This window comes from Neocloeon triangulifer, unplaced genomic scaffold (genome assembly GCF_031216515.1).
Source record: "Neocloeon triangulifer isolate White Clay Creek 2 clone unplaced genomic scaffold, ASM3121651v1 ptg000001l, whole genome shotgun sequence".
In the NCBI taxonomy this organism is placed as follows: Eukaryota; Metazoa; Arthropoda; class Insecta; order Ephemeroptera; family Baetidae; genus Neocloeon; species Neocloeon triangulifer.
In genome coordinates, this window is record NW_026775544.1 from 3,460,364 (window position 1) to 3,485,719 (window position 25,356).

The 25,356-nt window shown below is 35.6% G+C and overlaps 2 protein-coding genes across 3 annotated transcripts; one reads left to right on the top strand and one right to left on the bottom strand.

Moving 5' to 3' along the window:
* Nucleotides 1-123: 123 nt before the first annotated feature.
* Nucleotides 124-14,890, bottom strand: LOC132196426 (neuropeptide SIFamide receptor-like). 2 transcript variants are annotated; one of them, XM_059619075.1, is made up of 10 exons: nt 14,733-14,890; nt 14,326-14,465; nt 13,828-14,049; nt 6,106-6,319; nt 4,030-4,292; nt 2,930-3,186; nt 2,538-2,747; nt 2,373-2,477; nt 2,161-2,317; nt 124-1,580 (listed from the first exon to the last, which is right to left on the bottom strand). In XM_059619075.1, the coding sequence occupies exons 4-10, from the start codon at nt 6,114-6,116 to the stop codon at nt 1,435-1,437; spliced, it is 1,149 nt and encodes a 382-aa protein (XP_059475058.1). In that variant the 5' UTR covers nt 6,117-6,319; nt 13,828-14,049; nt 14,326-14,465; nt 14,733-14,890; the 3' UTR covers nt 124-1,434. The 2 variants fall into 2 exon arrangements, 1 of the variants encoding a protein (XP_059475058.1); XR_009441761.1 differs by lacking the exons at nt 124-1,580; nt 2,161-2,317; nt 2,373-2,477; ... (3 more) ...; nt 6,106-6,319; nt 14,733-14,890 and adding an exon at nt 6,446-13,214 and having other exon boundaries at nt 14,326-14,452.
* Nucleotides 14,891-16,654: 1,764 nt separating this feature from the next.
* Nucleotides 16,655-25,106, top strand: LOC132200576 (uncharacterized). The gene is made up of 16 exons (XM_059626154.1): nt 16,655-16,815; nt 17,535-17,666; nt 17,731-17,831; nt 17,895-17,957; nt 18,299-18,628; nt 18,689-18,817; nt 18,876-18,969; nt 19,024-19,145; nt 19,749-20,103; nt 21,078-21,351; nt 21,860-22,226; nt 22,281-22,481; nt 23,059-23,330; nt 23,449-23,640; nt 23,705-23,773; nt 24,800-25,106. Exons 1-16 carry the CDS (start codon nt 16,743-16,745, stop codon nt 24,954-24,956), a joined length of 2,931 nt encoding a protein of 976 aa, XP_059482137.1. The 5' UTR covers nt 16,655-16,742; the 3' UTR covers nt 24,957-25,106.
* The last annotated feature ends 250 nt before the right edge of the window (nt 25,107-25,356 follow it).

Consider the following 25,356-nt stretch of genomic DNA (forward strand, 5'->3'; position numbering starts at 1 on the left):
ACAACATCAATTTAAACTGTAGTAAGTGATAAACTTATTTTACTTAAAATTATAATGTAATTTTTCTTATTGCATTATAATTTGAAGCAAAAATTTCTAAAGGAAAAATTTTATTATTGCTTTTTTGTGTGTTGTCAGAGAATACAGTAATAAAAATAAAAATTCCGATTAAATCAATAATCAAATCAATGCATTAACTGGACAAAATTTATTATTTTGTTTTAATACATTACGGAATGATGTTATTTTATTATTATAGACATTTTAACTTTGAAAGTCATCATCGTTTATAGAACTATGCATGTATAGATGTAGGAGTTCTAAAGCAAAGCGTTTGGATATTGGATGGATTCGCGATGTTTGCGGCAAGGTCGGCGAGCAGATGTGAATAAATTAACTCACGCTTTTGGGTCAGCACTGTTAGTGGCGAGCGCTGCATATATTCGCGTTTTGCGCTAAATTTCGGAGTTGCGGCACAGAGGGATGTTATTGCAAGCCGCTTGCCGTTTCTGGGTCAAAGGCCAAGGTTGCAGCCTAGTATTGAACTGAGCGGGTGGGGAGACTTGGGCGGTTCGGTTGTTTGCAGAGGAGGCGGTTGCAAGCTCTCTCAAATGCAATTGCATGAAAAAATAAAACCCTGCTTTTTGAGATTTCGAGCATGCACAGGCAGTAAAAGGGAATTTATCGGTTTGACTTTTTCTCCTTAAAAAAGGATGAATTTTGAAATTAAACTCTTCGGATGTGTTTTTAAGAAAGTATTTTGACCATTTTGCGACATAAATAAAGTTTTTTCGCAAAACATTTATTAACAAATATAATATATTTCACAGTATATGCAGTTGCGTTGAAAGCTCGTTAAAATCGTAGAAATAGTGTACAGTATGTCCAAAAATTTGATACGATCGAAATCTGCATATTATAATAGAATGTTTACAGTTAAATAAAACATAATTATGCTTCTCATTGGTCTTCTGGTCAAGACATTCATGTTCAATAAAAAAAATCTGAAAAGAATTGGTTGGTTGGTTAAATATACATTATTTGATACTTTATTAAAATATCTATGGAGATTTTACATTTATTCTCTTTTCAGTAACTTTTTCTTGGAAAATGTAACTTTCCTCTTGGCATAAGAGTTAAAAGCTTTGCAAACATTTTCAAAAGATATATTTTTTTTATTATCTATTACAAATTCATTTTTTCCCAACGCCTCTTTTTCTGTCTTAAAAGATAACCTCGAGTTTTTTTTATTTTTTGTTAAAATTTATTTTTACGCCCTTTATTTATTGATTAGTCCAGCTTGTCAGTTCGGATTTATTAAGATATTAGGGTGTTCCACACCAGAAAGGACAGCAGCGGCGGAGCTGGTTATCATACAGTTAGTTTTTAATGCAAGATTTGAGCGCTTGTGACGTTTTGAGCTTTGAAATAGTTTCAGAGGGCCGTTTCCTTCATTGCTTCATCGAACCTCCTTCTTTGCATCAAGGCGCGCTTCGAAGGCCGCAGGGTGTAGTTGTGGCGGAAACGGTTCACGTCGCGCCGGTGAACACACCCTTGCCGCTTCAGGGCGACATCATTGCCTTCAAAAATATCAATCACTCAAATTTAAGAACTTTATGATCAAAATTTATTTAAAAATTTTAATAAAGTTTGAGAATATGAGTAAGGTCTCATGTTTTTTTTCTTCAAATTTTGTAAATTGAAAAGTTTAAATATAATAAATTAATTTGATTACAGTGAAAATAATATTCAAAACTAACATCTACACTTGACCGCTTAAATGAAGTTAAAAGAATTAAGGTTTTTTTATTGTGCCGCATCACTTTGCGCAGTCCCAAGTATTTGCGTTATGTATTTCAATTTATTATATTTTTTTCTCAATATTTTTCAATTTTTTAATTGCAAAATATTTTGTAGCTGTCTTTGCATTTTTTCTTTCTAATTTTCACGTAAAAATCCTTATAATCTCATTATAGAAGTTGAAATAAAGAATTTAATTTGCACAAATCGCATTTAATTAAAACTGTCTGCAATTTCGAATTAATTATATTGTCTGCTCTAATGCTTTCCTTTTGGAGGGCGCCAATATTTCTTTCGCAATAAATTGCGATAATTACGCCCGACTCTTAAATTAATTTCAATTTAATGGAGGGCACTTACCTTTATTGCAGCGAGAGAGACATGGAATGCTTCTGAGTATGGACTGGAAGCTGGCCCTGAAGCGCTTGTTGAAGTAGGCGTACAAAACTGGGTTGATGCATGAGTTGGAAGCCCCTAGCCATTGCGAAATGGGCAGCATTGCACTTATAAACGCCTCCTTTCAAAATAATAGCGATTTAAAAAAAAAGTTAATTTAGCTAAATTATTCACACCTGTCTTGGCGAAAGTGTAGATGGACCCACGAGTTTCACCCAGAAAAAGAGAGAGTACAAAGGAAGCCAGCAAAACGCAAAAGACAGCACAACAACAACAAGCATCTGCAAAAAACGACGGCAATCAGATCCCGAGTTCTGTCGTTGGCTGGCTCGACTTGTTACTTTAATGACCCTGGCTCTGGTTCTGATTACCACCGACTGGTGTTCCTGGAAAGTCTCGTCTTGAGCGCTGCTCTTGTGCCAGACTTTCCTCCATACCAAAATGTAGCAAACGTTGATAACACCTAGAGGCGCCAGGTAGCACAGGAAAAGGTGCGCCACTGTGAAGTAGATTTTGTCGCTGGTCGGGTCAGGCCAAACCTCTTCGCAAATCTTTAATATTTGTAGGAAGAATATATTATAAAATTTGTTTCGAATTAATTTTTAAAATTAAAATTTTGCTAAAGAATAAGTCCATAAAAAATAGCCCATAAAATTATAAATTATCTGAAATTAGTGCAAGAGTTTAAAAGGCTTTTACCATGAAAAGTGTTATAGAAAATAATGTATTTTGCCTGCAAATCAGTTCCATCGTCGAGGGGTTGCAACTGAAAGTAGACGAGCCAAGGCGACGTGATGGCCAGGCTGAAGAGCCAGATTATAGTGATCGTGTAGTAGCACGCCTTGTCGGACATTGCCGGGCCTCTCATGGGATAGCAGATGGCCAAGCACCGTTCTACGGCTATCGCGACCAGGGTGTGCACGGACGCGGCCACGGACACACCTTGCAGGTATGGCACCATCTTGCAGATAAAAGGGCCCAGCAACCAGGCTATCAAAAATTTTAATTTATAATGAAAAAACAAAAAAAAAAAAAAAGGATATTTTTGCCTTTTTTTAAAAACCCTTAAATTAGGATGATATTACGCTGTGAAATCAAATAATAATTTATTATATTTTAAACCAAATATTTTTTCCTCCCAAACTTTAAATTAAGAAAATGGATTTAAAATAAAAAAAACTGAACTTGAATGTGTCTTAAAATTTCAAACAGAAATATGAGTTAACGATTCTAAACTAACAAAAAAAAAAGTAAAAAGAGTGATTTTAAACGAAATTAAATGACAATTTTTTTTAAATATAATGCCTAAAGATATTTTTAAGTAATACAAATGATAAAAAAATCATACATGGGCAGAGCTCACTTTGCGCTCTGCGATCTGCGCTCATGAGCACGATGGCACGATTTTCAAAATCGCGAGCGCATTGGTCGCTGTGCGCAGCGCTCAATTGCGCTCAAAACAAAAGTAAAAATTCCCAAATTTGATCAAAAATTTGACGAAAACAGTGTTTTTATACCAAAAACTTCAAAACTGATCCCAATTTTGGTGATTTAATTTCAAAATTTCAACTTTATCATTTCCAATTGCCGATGGATTTTTGTATATTAAAAAATTGTCTAAAAAGTCGCACATTTCCTTCCGGTAAAAATATTTTTGAGCGCAAAGCGTGAGCGCAAGACTTTTTAAAAATTTGAGCGCGAGCAAACTGTTGCCAGTGATCGCGAGCGCAAAATTGTTGAGCGCACCCATGTATGTAAAAATAAATGATATTTTGAAACAGATAAAAAAAACTTAATATTTATTATAGTTTCTATGAGAAAAAAGTAACTCACCGCTATAGACGTTTCCTAGAAGGGTGAAAGGGAGACAAAGCAGGTTGACCATGAGGTCAGCGCATGCGAGGTTGGTGATGAACACATTAGTGGCGGTGCGCATGCGCGGTGTCCTCCTCACCACGACCACCACCAACGCGTTGCCCACAACCCCGAGGACGAAAATTGTGCTGTACGCGACGTACATGACCACGGTGGTTTGCAGCGAGTAGCGCAGGCCATCGCTCTTGACTGCACTCAACCCTGGCTGGTTGGGTGAGACCCTGAGAGGGCGCGTGCAAAGAATTTTAAAAGATAATATAAATTCAATTTCGTGTTATTAAACCATGCTGAACATTATATTCCCAAATTTATTATTATGAGGGTTTTATTTTTTGTTTTTCAATAAAAATTTAAAATGTATACATTTTGTTTTAATTCAATTTTAGCCCAGTTTGAAATTTCCTGTGGAGAAATACTTGCGATCATTAAGCCATGATTTAGGAAAATCAAGATAAAAATAAGCCGAAACTTAATAATTCTCTTCATTTCTAAAAAAAAACCTTGTATGCACATTTTAATCAGATTTTAATCCAAATATTGATCTATCTGGCACGATCTGGCATAATATAATGTATCATGAATTTACAAAAATATAGGAAAATAGTTTAACATTTTTTGTATCGCTTGTCCACATTGTTACAAAATGCATTGTATACATTAAATAGTTGAATTAATATTACACCGAGAACTGACCGAGAATAACAGCAGATAATAAAACGTTGCTTGAAAATGTTGTATTTTCATCTCCAATTTCAATAAAAAAAAATCACCGTCAAATAGCAACCCGACATCAATTTGATATGGCACTGCAGAGCATTATTTTTTTTCTGTGTCTGCATTACTTGAATTTCTACCACCCTCTTCTACACAGTCAGATTTTCATTCCATCGCACCTCCAGGTGCTGAACGAGTTTGGGTTGCTAAGGGCCATGTTTAAGCCTACGCAGAAATTCTACGCCCAGCAATCGTTTTAGCAGTGAAGAGGGAGGAATTTGGTGGCATTGAGTGTCATCATTATATACCAGGCCTAATGAGCCAAAGTGCTCCAAACCATGTCTGCCTTCCAGGAAAAAATTGAAAAATAAATGCTTCATTGCGGGTTAATCCATACTTCTTTTTAAGCAATCATAATTGAGCAATGTTCCTTCAATGAGGAAAATGAGAAACCAATTATTTTAAAAGTATATAATTATACATGAATATTATATTATAATATTATTTAATCGCAACAAAATCAGAACGTCTCCAAAATAAAGTTACGGCGTCATAATAAGATAATAACATTAAAATATGTGGAGTTAATAAAAAAAAAAATAATAATGATTAAATGACGGGATGCTTCATTAAAAGCGCCAGCAAACAATTTGCAAAAGGCGCAAAAGGCAAGCTGCATTTGAAGTCAGGTTTTTGTTTTGTTTAGTTGTTTACTGTTTCCGTGGAAAACAGTACCCGCCTTTACCTGTACAGATGATAAAATACCACTGAAAAACAGTGTTGAGGAAAAGTGCACTTAAAAATAACTTGTTTTATTACGCATACTTTCCTTTAGCTAGGCAAATAATGCTTCTCGAATAATAAATAACTTTAATAACAAGATGTAATTGTATATAAATAGTAAAAATTTTTTAACGGCTCGAGTTTTTTCTAGTATAATTTTATTGCACAAGCAACTATAAGAAAGTATGAATGAATTTTGAAGAAATAAAGAATTGATTGATTTTTAAACGCCAGTTTGTTAAAATGATGAATGAATTAGAATGCCCTCCTGATGCCCTCGTCGCCAAAAAGAAAAATTTAATTAAACAACTCCTTTGAGTAATTTCTTGTGAAATAGCGCATAATGTATTAAAAAACTTTTCCAGCCGCTTAAAAAATTCTTAACATAGAGAGTAAACGGGAGTTAATCAGGCCAAATTTTCGAGATAAAGAAATCTATACAAAGAGCCGCTTTTTTGGAATGAAAAGTTATAAGGGAGACAAAAATCTTTGCAAAGTTCCTTGAATTGTGAAAGTGAAAAAGCGCAGAGAACTCACGGCAGTTCCATGACCACGTTCGCGGCCAACGGGGCGCCACCGACGACTCGGAGGGTAGCTCCTGTGCTAAGCCATTGCAGCTCCCGACTGCTGGAGGGATGCTGCTGCCGATCGAGATCTGCCCATTTGCCCAGCCATGCGCCATCTCCCACTCGCGCCCCTCCTGATTATGCAGCCAGGTGGTGCATGGTCGCGCACTCGCCGCGATTTCCACCTTAAATTAAACACACACTTTCACCTTCAAACAAGATTTGATTGAATACAAATTGAGATTTTTTCAAATAAAAATCACATCAAATAAAGCAATTTAGAAACACATTTTTCATTTTTTTTTTTTTTTATATTTTTTTTTTTTAATTTGCTAGTAAAAATGTATTACGAAATGAGTTGACTATATAGAAAATAGTGATATATGTGTGTGCGATTGCGAATGAAAAACAATAATCGTCATCTTCTCATGTGCAGCAAAGGAAAATCTGTGCCTTGTAATAAAGTGCGCGCTACAGAAACTCGTCGTCCTCTCTTTCAATTGCGACAAAGAAGAAGTTTCCTCTGTCTTCCGTCCTTGCTGGGATAAAACACACTGCTCCCATATCTGTCTCTGAAAGAGCTCATGAGAGGAGCATTGAAAGCTGCAAATACTTAGTCTGTGCTGCGTGAGTTTGTAAATATGAGAGTGGAGGACTCGTCATCATTTTCCTCTCGTTCCTGTGAGGACAAGAAAAATCTAGCAAATATATGTATGACCTACATAAACGATTTATATGAAAAAAATGGTTTTTCTTTATCATTACTCATTGTCACACCCTGAAAAGCTACATTTTCCTTGTTGAATATATTTGTAGCCGTTTTGGTTTTTTAATGCAAGAAATTTTCAACAAGGATAAAGCCCGTTTTTCACTCAAGAACGTCAACTTATTTAAGCAAAAAATAAGTTTACAAGTGACTTATTTTGGAAACATTTAGTGAGGCCAAACTTCTTTATAAATCAGATTTTCAACGTCAAGTTAGTGTGATGAAAATTATACACTTTAATTGGATGGGAAAATCAGTCAATGTACTTTCCCAAAAGCTGCATAAACTTTTTAACTTTTTCACAAAATTTTCATATAAAAAATGCAGATTATTTTTAATATTTTATATAATACAACATTGTGTAACTTTCCGAACGAAAAAATCTTCGCGCCGATTAATTCTTTAATTATAAAACTTTGGTGTAATAAATTTATGAAATGCAATGGAAAGGAGAATAAAATATAAATTATATTCAATTGTCCTTGTCCAAAGTTTCCCTCGTCTACATATATTTTTTATCATTGCAATAACTCCCATATAACCGTATGAGGACAAAGTTGAGTGAGAGACCCTGGAAAATTGATTTATAAATTTTGCGCAGAGCTCACATGCATAAGAGCAGCTGGCGGTATTTTGCTGCTTATGCTGTGGGCATCGATATATCCATACATGTGATTTGCTGCGAGTGTCGAAACAATACAAATTATTGATAAATCTGTTCCGTGCCACAATTGCCTGAGTAGGCGACAGGCAATAAGTGGGTCACGCTTATGAATCATAACAACGCACCTCCTCTCTAGATATTAAAGGGAAGCAACTGGGCTTTGACTTGATTATGGAATCTTTGTCATTTTGAATTCAAAATTTAATTAAAAGTGTGCATATTTAAATGGAATAATAAAAATTTGCCATTCTCTTTTCTTCCTATTTAATTTTCGCTGAGAGACCTAGATATATTCCGATATATTCCTTAAATTAAAAAAATTTTAATTAAAAAAATTATGTACATATTATATGAGATTGTTAAAAATATGAAGAGAATTCGACGCAAAAAGACTAACACGGACTAACAATTAATTGACCCTGGCCTGTGAAATTGATCAACAGCTGGAAGCTTCCAAAAATACAACTCAATTGATGCGCGAGCAAAGATCTAATTAATTGACAGCGAGGTCGCTACTTTTTAATCTACCCGGCGCTGCTGGCCTGCAGGATGCTGGTCATCAGTCAGTGCAAGCAAGGGGTCCAGAGATGAGGCGTTCACTGCTGCTTTTGCTCCTTTTACTGCGCCAAGTGCATCCGTTTCGGCAAAATCACAAGGTTATTTAAAAAATAAATTTTGATGTTTTAAAACTGTTAATATTAAAAAAAAATCTAATGAACTTGCAATTTTGCGTGATTAAAAAATTAATTAAAAGTAAACAGGATTAAAAGTAATAAGTAAATTTAAATTAATAAGGATGATGTTGATGAAGAGGAAAAAGAAAACCAAGTATTAGAACTGGAAAACAAAGTTGAAAGTCTCCACAAACTCGTGAGATCTCTGGAGAAGAGAATTAAATCCTTAGAACAACCTGGTAAGAAAATTCATGAATTAAGAAAAAAAAAAAAAAAAAGGAATTTATTATAAATTTTGTCAGTTTGGCCTGTGGCTCACGGTGCCCTAAGGTGGAACCAATGCACAGAAGGGCCCTGCCGGTGTCGCCCTGAAACCAGAAGCCTCAGTTGTTGGCAACAGTCGCTTTCAGAGTTGCCCACTGCCCAAAGTGTTCCCCGAGATACCAAAGTCATGTACTTATAAATTTTTAAAACAAAATCATGAAAAATTGTAAGTGAATTTTAGAGACCTGGGATTAAATCGACTGGCTGGAATTCACAAAACTGCTTTCCAAGGGCTGACACATCTAACTGAACTGTGAGATTTCAATAGATTTTGCACAATTAAATTATAAAATTAATTTATCATTTAAAGAGACCTGTTTGACAATCAGATCGATCACTTGCCAAGTGTTTTGTTCGCCGACTTGGAAAGCTTGAGACATTTGTGAGTGAAAAAAGCGAATTTTCGTCCAATGCCTGTACATAACTTGACGTGAGTGCCAATTTTTCCAGACGACTGCACCAGAATAGATTGGAAGAATTGCCGGACAGACTCTTGCTCCGCCTAATCAATTTGTCCACATTGTGAGTCGCATAATTAAAATCGAAATATATTCGCACATAATAAAATTATCATTCAAGGGATCTATCGTCCAATTTGCTCAACCAACTGACGGAAAACCAATTCGAGGGTCTGACGAGGCTTGTGGTGTTGCATGTATCGGGCAACAAACTGGTCAACCTGCCCGAAAGTGTGTTCAGAGGCTTGAAATTGCTCGAGGATTTGGATCTTTCAAGAAACCTCCTTGCAGAACTGCAGCCAAAAACTTTTGATGGACTTTTTAGGTATATTGCAATTTTTGGGCAGAAAAATGAGCCAGATAAATATAATTAGAATCTTCATGAATTACAAAGTCTTTAAGAGGAAAAAAATTGTGGGAAAAAATGTGTTTTTTTTATTAAACTATAAAATGCACTTTTTTCCAGTTTGAAGACGCTGCGTTTGCAAAAGAACCACCTTAAGGCGCTCCCCCCTCTAATTTTTGCCGGTTTGTCCTCACTCCAGCAGTTGGAGCTGCACAGAAACCACTTGACCGTGTTGCCCGCGGGCCTTTTGGCACCCCTCGTCAACCTGCAGAATCTTGATTTGGCCTCCAACTGGCTGACCACGGTGAGCAAGCATAAAACCAGAGTGGCTCTCGTACAAAAGGTCATAGTTTATAATAAAAGAGAAACAACATCACCAATAACGCTGCTAACTTTTGCACTAAAAAACGTTTTTAAGATGGCCACATAATTCACGGCAATCCCAATCAATTTGTTGAATAAAGTTTGAAGTGATATTTAAATAACAAATTCAAAATAATTTTTGATCAGTCATGTAGAGATCACAGTTATAGCTAAAATATTAAAAAGCTCTTGTTTTGTAGTTGGACGCGGGAGATTTCATGTCGCAGGAAAAATTGGTCGAGTTACACTTAGGTCAAAACCAGCTAGACGCGATACCTGACGCCGCCTTTGCCAAATTGGCGTCGCTCGAGAAACTTTTCCTCTTTTCCAACAACCTGGAGAGAATTGACGGCGCCGCGCTAATGGGCCTGCGAAATTTGAGTTCGCTCATGCTCAACAATAATCTGCTTAAGGACGTGCGAGCGAACGCCTTCGAACACGTGCCGAATTTGCGAAAACTGTACGCATCTCATCAAGCACACATTTGCTAATTTACGCTGATCAAACGTGTTCCATATTTAGACAGCTGGATAGCAACAAGCTCCATTTCCTATCGGCGAACTGTTTTGAGCCTCTGGTCAAATTGGTCTCGGTCAAGTTGGCGAAGAATCCGTGGCACTGCGATTGCAACATTCTCTATTTGGCCACGTAATTTTCATTTTGAGAAAACAGGGTTTGATAACATTTTAAAAAACAAACTGAAAATTTTATAAAAATACATTAGCTCTGATAGTTTCCGCAATGAAAACTTTTTTTGCTAATTAAGTTAACAAATAGTCATTAAAAAAACCCCCAAGAACAACGTGAAAATCGTCAGACAAAATAAGTTTTGATTACTCTTAAAAGTTATTCCGACTCATACTTGTTTGTTATTTTATTTTTTACTGTTTATTTATTTAAATTAAATATTTGCAGTTGGTTGCGCAGAAACAATCGCAAGGTTTGGGACACAAGCCCTACCTGCCGCGGTCCTGGAGACCTTGGTGGAAGGACCATTGAGGACATGACTTTTGACGACCTCTGTGATGGTCAGTGGGCGAGCATGACAAAGTTTTACCACCGCTTGCCCCTTGCCAAGTAATTTACTAACTATAATACTAACCAACGCTTCAGCTTGTTAATTAAAAACTATATATATTCTTTCCAAACAGTATTTAACAATTTAAATATAATATGGAGCATGATTATTTTAATTATACATTTTTTAAGTTAATTAATTATTATTATTTTTCAGACAAGAAGATTACATAGTGCCCCATGAGCCACACGAGTCGCAAACAAAAGGAGAAGCCACACATTCGGTGCACCTCCACAGATGGTGACGAAAAAAGAAAATATATATGAATTTTTACTCACATAACACTTAAATTTCTGATCAAAATTAATCAAGTGGTGGATTTTTTATTGAAATGATGCAAGTTTTATATAGTATAAAAATTAAGTCCCTCTTTCATAAATAAATAAGTCTTTTTGTAAATTAATCTTCACCTATACCAATTTCTGAATTTCTCTGTTACTTCATTGATTTTTTTTAGCCATGAAGTAGCACATACTAGCACACATCATACAGCTATAAGAAGGAAAATTCATATTTGAATTGGCATGATATTTCTAATAAAAACACGAAACACGCTAAGTTGATTTCTACTTTCTACCAACTTAAAAACTTGACGTACGCTCGAGTTGAATATATGCAGCACCCGCAATGCCCTGGTTGCATATTGTATAATATTTACAGGCAAAGTTATTTATTTTGGTCTATATTATGATAGGGCATTATAGTTCATTTGTCAGTCGAGGATATGAGAAACATGTTAAAGGGGAATTTTGTTGACTGATTCTACTCTAGTTGGAAGAGGAGAGATTTTCACAAGTCCGAGCAGCCGGACTAATTATTGAAACAAATTATGTACTCAAATTGAAATTCAGTGTGTACTTTCGCGTTATTCACTTCTAATTACACGCAAATTGTTTGAGCGCACGACGGAGGCCTCGTATTGTCTTTATGTGGGGTTCGTTGGCACACTGGCACTGGCACTGGCGGGGCCCTTGCGAGAGTGTACTTTAACTCCTACACCTTAACCTTAAGCAAACAACGGTGGCGACAGCGGCGGCCAGCCGGAGGCAGTTGCAGGTCGGGGCCGGGCGGCCAGCAGGCGTACTGGGGGCCTCGAGCAGCGGCGGCGGCTGCAGTGGTGGCGGTCGATGCCCTCAGGGGTGTCCCGTCTCAACGGTCCGGCAGCCTCTTCATTCGGACACGTAGCCTTGGAAACCAGACAAACCCAGAGTCCTGACCCAAGGCGTGTCAGTCTTTTTAGGCGCGACACTTTCGCACTTGAATGAGAAAGATGTATTTTGAGCGGCAATAGACACTCTCTCGTGCGTTTTACTTTGGTTGCGTTAAAATTCACAAAATTTGTCCAATGCAGACCAATTTTATCATGCAAGAGTTTATTTCATAATTTTGAGCCGTGAATAAAAAACAAAGAATAAAATACAATCTACAGGTCTGATTAATCCTTGCCACATTTCCAACCACAACTGGCCACTAAAGCAGGCAGCGCCTTCGTACCCTTTTGTAACTTGAGCAGCGACGGAAGCTAAATCGCGGGAGAAACCGCTCCGATAACAAAACTGTATAAAGATTTTAACAAAAAATTTAGCATTTTAAGTTCGACTATACGAAGTGATAAAAATAGGTAACCTTAGTTCTTTTTGCTGTTTTTAAGTTCAAATTCAAGGTTTTAAATAATCTATTTAATAAAGAAACTTAAGAAGAACAACCTTCTCGTTGTTTTCTTTACCTTTAAAATTGCAACTTTAACTACATATGAATTATATTTTAAAATAATATAAAATTTATATAAAATCACTAATTTTCAGAACTAGAGCCTACCTAAATTTTAAATATATTTACAATAAAAACATCATAAAACTAAATTTTGATATTAAAAATCATTTATGTACACAGTACACAGCTTTCAACTCTCGCCACAAGAAGAGGATGAAGTAGGTGGCCAACATCAACCGAGATTGAGCTTCGACGCAGCTCAAAACATTTCTAGAAAATTTTTAGTCTAGCATCAAGCCCATTGCCGACCTTCAAAATGGACAAGGGAAAAAACCGTTGCGCATGTTGCATGGACAGCTGGACACCGTGCGGCCAGTTTAAATTACAAAAAGCATTTACTCTTGATCTTGATGTATAAGAGCTTTATTTGTAAACTATAACCTTTCGAATAAATGCCTTATTCCGATAATAATAATCTTGACCCTTCAGTTTATCTTCATCTTTTTCTTGTTTGGTACGGGGTGTTTTGCTTTTTCATGGTTAGCCAGGTTGTTGTCCTTTTGGAAGAACAACTTTGCACATTTGGTGCAGCTTTTCGCGCGTGTGCTTTCGGGTGTGCCGACGTAATGGGTACATAGAGTGAACTCGGCCCTACAACCTTTCCAACTGCACACGAAAATCTTCCTAGCTGCAACTAATCGCAAAAAAAATCAGTCCAAGCAGAAATTACTCGCAAAGTAGAAGTGCAAATAAAGATACAAAAACTCCAAGCGCAACACAATTATTGCTTTACTGCATTTATAATAGATATTCCCTTAATTTCCTCTGTGTCAGCTTTTGTACTCATTTTTATAAAAATATTAAACTTGCTACAGCAGATAATTGTGCAATCCTTTCATACGCTTTCATATTATCAACAAAAACAACTATATTACATAAGTAAACCGAAAATGATGTATAAAACGCTGCAAGAAAAACGGGAGGCCACGAAAGGCCCAAACAGAAGTTTGTGTTCAGTCTGGCACTAAAATTATGGGCAAGAATATGATGTGCAATTTTTTTTCAACATAAATTTTTTAACATGATGTTCCAAGTTGGAACCAATAATTTTCATTTGCACTAATAAAAACTTAACGAGACTTTTTCCTCCCACGTAACTGTAATCTGGGTTTGTTGTAAAAGCCATAAAAACTGATAAAAACAAAATAGAAAATTGTGCTAAGAAAATTTTGGTAATTAACTAATTTCTAACCTTCAGTAATTGTCTGGTTTAGGACCACTCCACCAATTATGGCATTGTTTCCTACCTGGTGGATGAGGTGGCTGGAATCCATTGCCCCGTGCAAGTTGACTGCCACTAATTGCGCGTGGGAGCCTGCTTGGTGGACAACGTGGTTGTAATCTTGCCTGTCCATGGTCCTGCTCACATCGAGGGCTGCAATTTGGGTATGGGCGCCTTCTTGAAGTACTAAAGAGTTCCTCCAATTAGCCCTGCCGCCGCCGAGTGCATCATTTGGCTGTCGTTCCATCTGCGGATCAAAAATTTCAATTAATATATGGGCAGATTTTCAGCAAGAAAACCACAGTGTTTATCTTCTATAATTCACACTGAAAAACATGAATACAATCAATATTCTTTCAAATTTAAAAATAAATGGAGAATTCTTAAATCTAAATATTCAAATTTTGGCAAATTTGTGAATCAAGTTTTAGACATGAAATTCTTGTTAGGCATGTACATATTATGCATCAAATTGAAGAGTAATTATTCAAGATTAATAAAATCGTAATTTTAATTGACTTACCCCTAAATAAGGGCATGAAAACAGGGTTGAAGAATTCGCCTTTGAGAGTGGCGAAGTTGCTATGGCAACAACCGGATCAACAAACGGTTGTAACGGATTGCGAATAAACAGACGGCCGGCAGGGGGTGCCAACCTAAGAACTTTTTACAACAAAGGGCGCCACAAATATCAACAAATTTGTGTCTAAAACAGTATGGGTTTATTAAAAAATTAAGCTGCACTTGTAAACAAATTTTTGTTAATTAGGCTGGAATTTTTAAAATTTACTTAAATATACAAAAATTGGAGCAGGATTTTGCAAATTTTGAATGAAACTCGCAAAAATCTTGAAAGAAATTCTTGCGAATTTGAGCTCAATCTGAAAATCTTGTAAAAAAAAAAAACTCCTTTAATTAGCTCGTACTCACTTTCTCGTCGGTGCCTGTCTGCCGAAAGACGTGGCTGGAATCGGCTCTCTGTCCATGGCCCGGCTCAGGTTGAGGGCTGCAACTTGCGCGTGGACGCCTTGCAGTACTAAATAGTTGCTCCGATTACCCATGCCGACGAGTGCATCATTTGGCATTTGGTTGACGTCCTATCTGCGGATCAAAGATTTTAATTAATCTCAACAAATTGTTTGTCTAAAAAAAGTATGGGTCATTAAAAAAATGAAGCTTCATTTGTAAACAAATTTTCGTTAATTAGGCTCATGTGAACTTTTTCAAAATTTCAGTTAAAATCGCAAAAATCCCACATGGACTTTTTAAAATTTAATCAAATACAAAAATTAAAGCAAGAACTTGCGAATCTGAAATTCTCAACAAGTTCTAGCAAGATTTCGTGAATTTTGGATCAAGTTCACAAAAATCGTGCAAGAAATTCTGGCCAATTTGAGCTCAATTTGAAAATCTTGCAAAAAAAAAACTCATTTAAGTAGGATAAACATTAAACCCGCGGTATAATGAAATCAGCTGGTTATATTAAAAGATCGTTAACATGCTCGCGAGGCTCATTTTTTAGATAAATTTAGTTTGCTAATTTTTAATAACAACTTTATGAATTAAAAAAGTAAAAGAAAAAAATTAGTGAACGTGGAAAAGTAAATTTAAAAAAGTTTGTGATTTTATATCATTTAAAGTGTTTCCAAAATATTTAGACCTTTCATCAATGTGAAATTGGGCTAATAAATCTTTTTCTTGTTTAAAATATTAGCGTGTAAATTTCTCAACTTAAAAAATTCCCCAAAAGTTTATTTTTTATTTATAGTTGGCATTATTATTTTTAAGGGGACCCACTTTTGGCATGGGGTCAACCGATTGGAATGAAATTCGGCGCATTGGTTGCAAGGGTGTAGACAAATAGTTTAGAAGGATTTTTGAATATTCTCAAAATTGCCTATTTTACAGCGGCTCAAAGTTTTGAATTTTGAAAAAAATATGTTTTCGAATATCGATAATAACCCAGCTCCTGTTTCAAATAGCGCATATAAGCAAATTAACAAAGTTGTAGAGAATAAGACACGCCCTACAACTTTGCCATAGTGTCCTAGGTCATACGTCAAATTTTAAAGTCACCAATTTAAGCTATAACTTTTTGAGGTGCCACAAAAGTACCTAGTACACAAAAATTATTGATTCCATTATAGCCAAAAGTTGCTCTAGTTGATAGTCAACATGTTAAAAATTGGTGAGACTTTTTTTTCGTTTTTGAAATCATTCTGGACATAATTATGTCAACAAACGTGGTACTCCGCGTTCCGCGGTTTTCCGAAGATTTTTCTTAAATAAGATAGCTTTGAACCACTGTAACTTTGTTGCTGTTCGAGTTATGAAAAAATATCTCTTAAATTGTAACAAGGTCCCTTTATTTTCGAAGGCGAAGGGGTGCGTCGCACCTGCTAAAATGGGGTGCACGGCCCTCCGAGGGTCGTCTATGCAGAAGTCCAAGAGATTTTAGTAAAAAATTCGGGTTAAAAACCCTCAGGGCAGGGCTATCCAAGTCAAGGGCCAGTCTTCAAGACTGGTTCAAGAACATTCAGGGCCAAACTACGGCAAATAGATTTTGTCATCTAGATCTGCAATTCCAGCAAAAAGACGCTGTGCTGTTCTGAATATTTTCAGTTGTGCGTCACCGCCCGATTAGATTTGTTTCAATGATTCACTTTTGAGTGACAATTCCTCTGTTCTCGTTAATATCAAACGCGAGAGATTAAGCAGCAGCTCTTCAATATTCTATCAAACGCGAGGTTCGCTTTGGGAAATTAAGCATCGCCCATGGCGATCGGCCACCGACGCGCGGCGATAAGATAATCAGATGCCTCTAGCGCAAATGTTGATAACACTTGCTTTAAATAATACATTCACCATACTTGTCAATCGGCGGGCCACCTTGGCAGACCTTTTTCCATTTCGGAGCACCCAACTTTCCAGGTGTGCAAAATGACCTTCAGGTCGAGGGCGCTGTCGTGCTTCTGGATAGCATCCCTGCTGATTTCAGGCGTCTTTTCGCAGAGTAAGTTTCGATCTATGATGAAATGATTTATAATGGAACGAAAATCTTTTGAAAATTTTCATAGCCAACTTAAAAGCAAATATGCAATAATTATATTAAGATGGTTTTTAATTTTTTTTCTAAGTTAATGATTTTAAAAAGAAAAAATTGGTTATGTATTATGAAAATCTTTATTTGAAATTAAATGCCTGATTTAGGGGGAGATAAATCATCCCTAGAACTAAAAAACAAAAAAGTTCATCTATATATCATATTTCACTTTAGCGTTCCAAAGCTTATATTTTGAGAAATTTTTTGACAATGACGCGCGCATGACCTGAGCTTTTTGATAATGGCAGAGACACAGTCAGATATTATTTTGGGACGGGTACTCGCACCTGCACCACTCAACGCTAAGTCGATAAATAAAAATTCACAGGTTGAGGGGCTAAAAGTGGGTTGCTTGGCAACGCATCAGCATTTTTTTATGTTGTGCAGGAATATGGAAAATTGCATGGCTTTCGTAACATTTTTAGAGTAAAGTTAAGAAAGATGGAATTTTTTAAGTAATAGTGGGCTGATAGATAACAGACCTGTTGACTTCAGAGTCGAAAAACGGCAATCAATTAATGTGCACGAGATAACGCGTTTAATCGATGCTTAGAGGAGAAATATTTCAATAATGGATCACAATGTTTTGCTGGCGAGCAGATAAAAAATTTCAAATTAACTTTTGACAGGCTGCAGAATATCCCAAGATGGTGAAGAGATCTCAATTGGAACGGAACTCATCAATACAAAATCTGTTTCTGACGCCTCGGCAGCAGAGGTGGTTGTAGAGCGGCTTCAAATTATTGAAGGCACTGTGACAGGTAAAATTCAGAATCTCGGATTTGTAAAATAAGAACAAATAGCTTCCGTTGTGTATGAAAAAAGGTGTTTCTCTGGGTGAGGAGAAATATCTAGCGGCAACCATCGAGGGTGAAGAGATAGTCATAAGGACCACTAACGATTTCCAAAATTATGAAGAAAATGAGGTATATATAAAGAAGCATGAAAATATATAGCAAATAAATAAACAATCTAAAAACTATTTTTAGTCAGCATCGTCCTTTGAGTACACACTTGTAATGGATTGCGCCGATGAAAGTGAAAGAAATATCGTAAGTCTTTTTTATAAATATTCTGTAAAAGGGTTGAAAATCTTAAAAAAAATCCATATGAATTGATTTTGGATTCAAATTTTTGAGGAAAAAGTACAAATCTTAGAACACATGTACCAAAATTTCTGATTTGTCACTGATATATTGTATATATAAATTTTGTTTTTCAAAGACACTTACCTTAATTAAAAAAAAGTTATTTTTTCCAGATTTAAAGTAATTAATTATGTGTTATGTGGCAAAGAATTGTGAAAAAATTTGAAACATTGTTTGAGATCCCTTAGAAAAGATTTCAAATTAAATCAAAAAACTTTTTAAAACTTGCAAATTAAAAATTTCAGAACATTCTCACACTAGTTGATCTGACCAACAACCACGATCCTACCTTCATATATGAGGAAGGGACGAGCAGTTACAACTTCCTACTTCCGATGCCCTTTCCAAAGGGCGTCGCAATCAATCTGGCATTAGAAATCAAAGTCGGTGCTTATGATGTAGACATTTTCAATACCGATATCTCCTTCGAGCTAGACGACCCTTCAGGAAATTTGGAGATAACGCCCCAAGACGTTGTCGTAACTCCAGGAGAAAAAAACCAGTATTTAATAGTCATCAGATCGGCAAAGCTTCTGAATCTGCAAAACTCTTACTCCTTCAAAATTATTGCAAAGGTAAAATTCTGAGTTACCATACTTTTTCAATGGTTTAAAAAACTCATGAAATTATTTTAGGATAATGAAGGCGCGGAAACAAGGACTGCTGAGGCAACAGTAACAATCACAGTTGATCAAGCTAACACCACCCCAATCACATTCGGATTCAAACAAAACTTCTACACCGCTAAAGATGACAATCCAACAGTAATTTTCCACTAAGATTTGGCAAACAATAAAAATTTAAAATATTTTTTTCATTTAGGAAAACGGACCAATTGTTCCCAACGAACCAATTGAACTAATCGACGTTTTGACTGGTGATGTTGTTGTAACATTGGCACCTGCATCAGGAGATTGTGAGTAATTTGTATAGAAGCAAAAGAATAATTATTTATAATACAAAAATTCAGTGCCGTCATTTGAAAGCAAGTTTGAGGGCAAATATGAAGGAAATGGCATTGTGACGATTTCACAGATTGAAGCTTTTACTGAAAGTGATGTCATCCCACCCAGTATTGGACTTGAAATTCAAGTAAGATTGTGGTTTTGGTTCTAATTAATATTATTATAGTATTTAAATCATAATATGTTAAATTTAAAAAAAAAAATATCAGTGTACTATTTTAATTTTTAAACCAATTTTCACTTGCATAATCAGTCATTTTTTCCCTTCTAAACTCTACAATGTTGATGAAAAACAATATTTTTAAAATTACATAATTATATCCATTAGGAAGGCTCTTTGTTTATTTTATTGTTATCAGAACATCGATGAAAATTTCAAATTTTTTTCATGCGTTAGATAAATTAACAGCAACGTATTGGAAGGCAAAAATGAAAAAAAAATCCTAATACGACAAGCTAGAATATATAAATAATTCTTGTTGCAAGAATAATTGTTTGATAATTGACTATTTCAAAACAGGATGAGTTTTAAATAGCTGCTTCATAATTTTAAATCAACATATATAATATTGAACAATAATTTGACGATTTGTAACGCTCTGTTACGTTTCTTTAATTCTTATGAAAATAATAAAATTTAACTATAACTACCATAAAGGTCCAAAATATTTTGCTAAAAAATTGTGCTCCCCTCGCAAAAAGATTGCCCTAAAGCCAGCAAAATTTCCAGGTCAGTGAAGCAACAAGCGGCTTCTTGGCAAAGACTGTGCTGCTCATATCACTGCCTGTCAATGAATGTCCTAATTGTCCCACCACATGTCCGACGTGTAGCCCAAGCACGACGTGTCCAACCTTCCCCACCTGTCCGCCGTGCAACACGCCCTTCCCAACGGAGCCGTCCTCGTGTCCCACGTGCGCACCCTGCACCAGCACCACCCCCAAGCCACCGGCAAGCATCGAGTTCGAGGTGGACAGCTACGCGACCACGAAGGAACCCTTCTACACCGGCGTCCTCTTCCAGGTCAAGGCCAACGTTCTGGACGGCTCGGACAGCGACATCGAGTACGGCGTCGACGCCAAAGAAGGTCAGTTTTTAATTTAATTGTTTTAATTGAATATTTATATATAATGAAGTTTTCTGATCAGTCTTTGATCATTTACCGCACTGGCATTAAAAAGTAAAAGAGAAAAACCCATAAATATAATTTCATACGACGCTCTTCAAAAATGTTTGGTGGATTTTGTAAAATTCAGAATTACTTAAAATACAAGCAAATTTAAATGAAATTTTAAGAACGTAGTAATACATTAAGAATGGTCAACCCACCTTGGCGTTGGCGACGCTTGACACAAAGGTAATCCGCGTACGTCAGAGAGAGCACTGTTTATAGAGCAGCCACTGAAAGACTGATCGCACTTTGTCCGTCTCTGTGGCACTCGCGTTTTATTTATTTTTTGCACACAACTATACCGGCTCATATTTTTGGTTTGTTGTTTATTCAACCCCTCGTTTGTGCAAGTGGGAGCCGCGAGGGGAGGGGAATAAATAAATCTAGTCCTGGCTAGGAGAAGTTAGGCTGCCCGCCCTGCAAGAAAGAACGACAGGTTGCCAACGCCAAGGTCTGCAGGCGCCAAAAGATTTTGTTTATTATTGTTTTTCATTTTTCCGGATTGTAAAATAGATTCAAATTGAAGGAAAAACACTTACTGAGGGGTGAAAATTTTACTTCTGAAATATTTGAATGAGGCTCTTGAATTTTATAGGTTATAATTTTATTTTATAATAAATTTGATCAAATATCTTGTCAAAAGTGCGGTTAATTAAGTAAATATTTTTATGATTTAAAAACATATTTAATGTTTCATATTTTTAGCAAGCAATTCTTGCAAGAATTTATTATCAAAAGAGAAGTCTAGATTTTCAATTTTGTTAAGATAAATCTCAGTGAAACCGTCACTGATAATTAGCTGTTATGGTGAAAGTCAATTAAAATGTAATAGATTTTGAACTTTAAGAGATTTTTTTTTGCTAATTTAATTTACTTAACTTTGCTTGCAGAAATGGTCGGTAGACTGGAAATGGACAAGGTCACTGGCGAGCTCAGCCTGACTAGGAATGCAGCGCCTGGCACCTATAAATTCGAAGTGACGGCACTCCACGTGATTTCCACTGAAGTGGCCCGCGTGCCCGCTTACCTGGCCATTACAAGTGTAGGTGAATGTTCGGATGGCACCACCTGTTTCAAATACGCTCTTGTCACCACCGATGTTATTGAGGCGACGGAGGTGGACGACCTCATTCCTGGATCGGCACCCTCTGGAGATAACTGCGCGTAAGTCATCTTTCATTTCAATTCTCAATAAATATGATAAAAATTAAAATTGGGATTTTATAACACTTTTCAACACAATTTAGGAAATTTTTTATACTGTAAAACTTAATTTAATTTTAAGATCAACTCATTCTTTCTTTTCACAAATCGTAGCCACCTTATATTTTAATAGAATTGTTTATTTCTGAAAATATGGATTAAAAAATTATAATTTTATTTTTAGCGAATGTAGATTTCTAATGAATGTTAAAATTTTGGAATATAAATCAATATTTCAAAGCAATGTATTGATTTCTCAGTTTCAGAATTACAAAACACAGAAATATATATACAAAGATAATATCATATTGGGAAGGAAAATTGTCACGTATTTTCAACAAATTCCATTTTTTTTAAGGTTTTTGCCAAATTTTTAGGCCTTTGATCCTCATTAAATTATTGTTTTAAATTATTAAGTGAAAATTTGATTATTTCTTTTGCATAAATTTAATTCATCTTAATTATATAGGTTCCGTATTGACGACCGAACACCAGAATTCGACGGTTGGTTCGAAATTGACGCGGCCACGGGCGCTTTGAAGGCCCTTGCGGCGACCAACGTTGAGGACGCCGCCTTCATCGGTGTTGAAACGCCACAGGTCATGCTGCGTTTGCGGGTCACGTGTGGTCTGACCAAGGAAAACAAAGACACGGTCAATGCATCGCTGAGCCACCGTCTGCAGGAAGGCGTCACCAAAGAGGAGATGCTGGTCGTCGTCAATTTGCTCAATAAAAACGAACACGCGCCTCAATTCGCGAGCGAAACTCTGACTGTTGGGTACCCCAGCAAGGCGTTCGCACGCCAAATATTCCCAGGATCAATCGTGCAAGTCAAGGTAACAAGTTTTAATTATTTCGAGGATATTGATTATCAATAATTTTTGCTTCAGGCTACCGATGCAGACAAGGGAGACGAGGATAACATCAGATATAGCCTGGAATTTGTTACCGAACAATTCACGATAGACGAAGTCACTGGTGAGGTGTTCCCCATTGATGGAAAATTTGATTACCAGAACGTTGAAATTAACCTCCTCGCGCGAGATAATTTGGGTGAAGCTCCGTATTTCCAAGGACGACTTAAACTTCGGGTAATTATCATTGGCTTGTTTTCTTCTCTCTAAATTTTTTTAATAATTCAAAACTTAGCTTGATATATCTGGTGCTTGCGATTCACATTAAATAATACAAAATAAACTACTTTCCTTTTTTCAAATATACTAATTAGCAACTGTTTGAAGTAAAAGTTTCATAATTGCCAATAACTGCGCACAGATCAAAACATTTATTGATATACCAATCTTACCAATTTTTATTAGATGAACTTGATCGATTCCAAAATCTTTAAATTTTTGAATTTATTAGACAGTAAAAAAATCACACTAAACAAATTTTTTAGTTGCAAATTGTGTTTATTGATATATCACAAAGGCAATTGCTGCCCATAACGGGATACATCATTCATACATTCAAAATTATACAAATTTTAAGTTGAAATCAATGAAAAAAATACCAAATAAAATAAATAAATATTTTCATTTTCAAATATTTGAAATTTTTTAATTAATGGTTACCAATAAATTAATTATGATAGGGAAAAAACAAAAATAAATTACTTCCATTATATAAAGGGTCTAAATCAACTTTGTTTTCATTTTTTTTTTTCAGATCCAAATGGTAGGAGAGGGTGAAGTGGCTGTCACGGTCATCGATGGAACATCGATCGATGAGGCGGAATCGATCATCGCCGAACTGAACGCGAAACTCGACACCCACATTTGGGGTTCCCTGAGAACCTCGTACGTCGCTGGCGACAATGACGCGAAAGTGGAAAGTACTGCCCTGACGAGCAGCAGGGCTCTTGGCGGTGGCCTCACCATGGTCCTCTACGCCTTGGACAAAAATTCCTTGACCGTCGCACCGCACGCCGTGATAAAACAGTATATTTTTTTTATTGATTTTTTTTTAATTTAAAAATCATAATTAATAAAGAAAAGAAATTTTATTAAAATAATTTAAATGTGCAAAAAAGTTTTCGTCTTATTTGAATTATTTTAGATTGCTGCAAAACTACAATCCAGCCTCTGGATGGTCGATTTCTGGAATAGACACTTGGCAGGAAGCCGGCGGATGGTCACAGGGCAACCCTTCTGCCGACGAAGGATTGACCATCGCTGTAATTGTTCTTAGCGTCATTGTTGCGCTCCTCATTATCGCCATCATTGCTGTTGTCTATGTAGTTGTTTTCAGGTAATATTTTTCACTTCAAGTTCTGTGGACTTGTGTTAAATTACATAAATTATAATAATTACAGAAGAAGCAAACTTGATAAAATGCGAGCTAAGGTTGGAGTGAAAAACAGAACCAGTTTCTCCAAACATAGGTAATTAAAAATACAGGAGTTGAGCGATCTTATCTCAATAGATAAAAATAATCCAATCTTTACCTTTGATATTCTTGAAGTTGAAATAGAGTTTCAAACAATTGTGTGTACACAATTCTTGAAAATTCTATTTTACTATTTTCTTGATAACCGAAAACAAGAAAGTAGGTTTTAAACTAAAACGATAGTAATAATAAACTTAATTAAAATTTAATTTTTACTCTCCTTCCTTCTGTAATTTTTGCAAAAAGATAACAACAATTTTAAAACTTTCTAACGCAAAATTAAAATTTATGGAATGAAATACAGCAGTTTTTAAATGAACACTTTAAAAAAATCTATTGCTTTGTGATTTTTCAATAAATTTAATAAATATCAATATATCATTGAAATATAAAACACATAGAATAAAATTGAGGAATTACTTGGTTTTATACTCATTAAATTGTTTATTGTTTTTTTGGTTGGATGGATAGAAAAAGTTTAGTGAACAAAGTTCAAATAAAAAGTAGGGGAAAAATGATTGGAAAATTAATATACTGATCGATATACTGATTCGATCTATGGACAATTTTTTTAAGGCGAATTGAAATCGCTTTATAATCAATAAAATCAGTTGACGGCGGATAAATTCGCGTTGAAGCGCATGTGCTGGGAGTAGGTAAAGGAGCACCCGTTGCTCACTGATTCATGAGCGCGTCAGCGGCTGGGTGGGTTGGGTGCGCTGTGACGAGCCGGCGTTCGCCATTGAGCTCCAAAGTATCAGGCGCTCATGATGCTCCAGGAGATTGTCGGCGAAAATTAATCCTACGTCTAGAAGTTTCTCATCCCAGATAAAATAGAAATATAAAAGTTTAAAGTTAAAGCAGAGATTACTTTTTATCACAATTATAATTTCAATCTTAAAAACGTTTTATTGATAGTTAAACAAAAAAGCAACGAGAATTTAATGTAAGCTGCATAATTTAATGATCCCTAATTTAACCGTCGTGAGGCAATTTTTTTCAATTACTGTATTAATTACAGGGAGAGCCTCGCTGTGGAGGCGGCAAAGAGAACGCACGTGAATGGGCTCGATTTTCCGCACAAGCCAGAGGAGGAAATGGAAGAGAGAAAGAAATCTACTGTCAAGTTCAATGATGAGCCAGAAGTGATTCCCAGTAATGAATCTGTCAGACTCTGAGAGGTGCAAGCGGAAATAATACCTTATATGAATAATTCACTTTTTTATTTAATTATTTATTAAGAACGGTGTTTAAATTTAAACTGATATTAGATGAAGATGTTGAAATACAATGTAACCATACGTCAAAATAAAATTATTTTATTTATACTGCTGCAAATTTTTCTTAAGAGATGACCATCGTATTTAAGATCAATTTAAAATTTTAAAAATTTAAATTTTAAAATGAGAATAAAAAATAAAATAATTTTAATTTTGAATATTTCTTAGGTTAGCAAAAATTTAGTTTATATAGATTTCTTGTTTAAATAAAATATATTAATATAAAATCAAAATTCTGACGGAGGAGTAAAAAAATGATGTATTCTTTCAAACCAAATATTATTCTTTCTACTTTTAA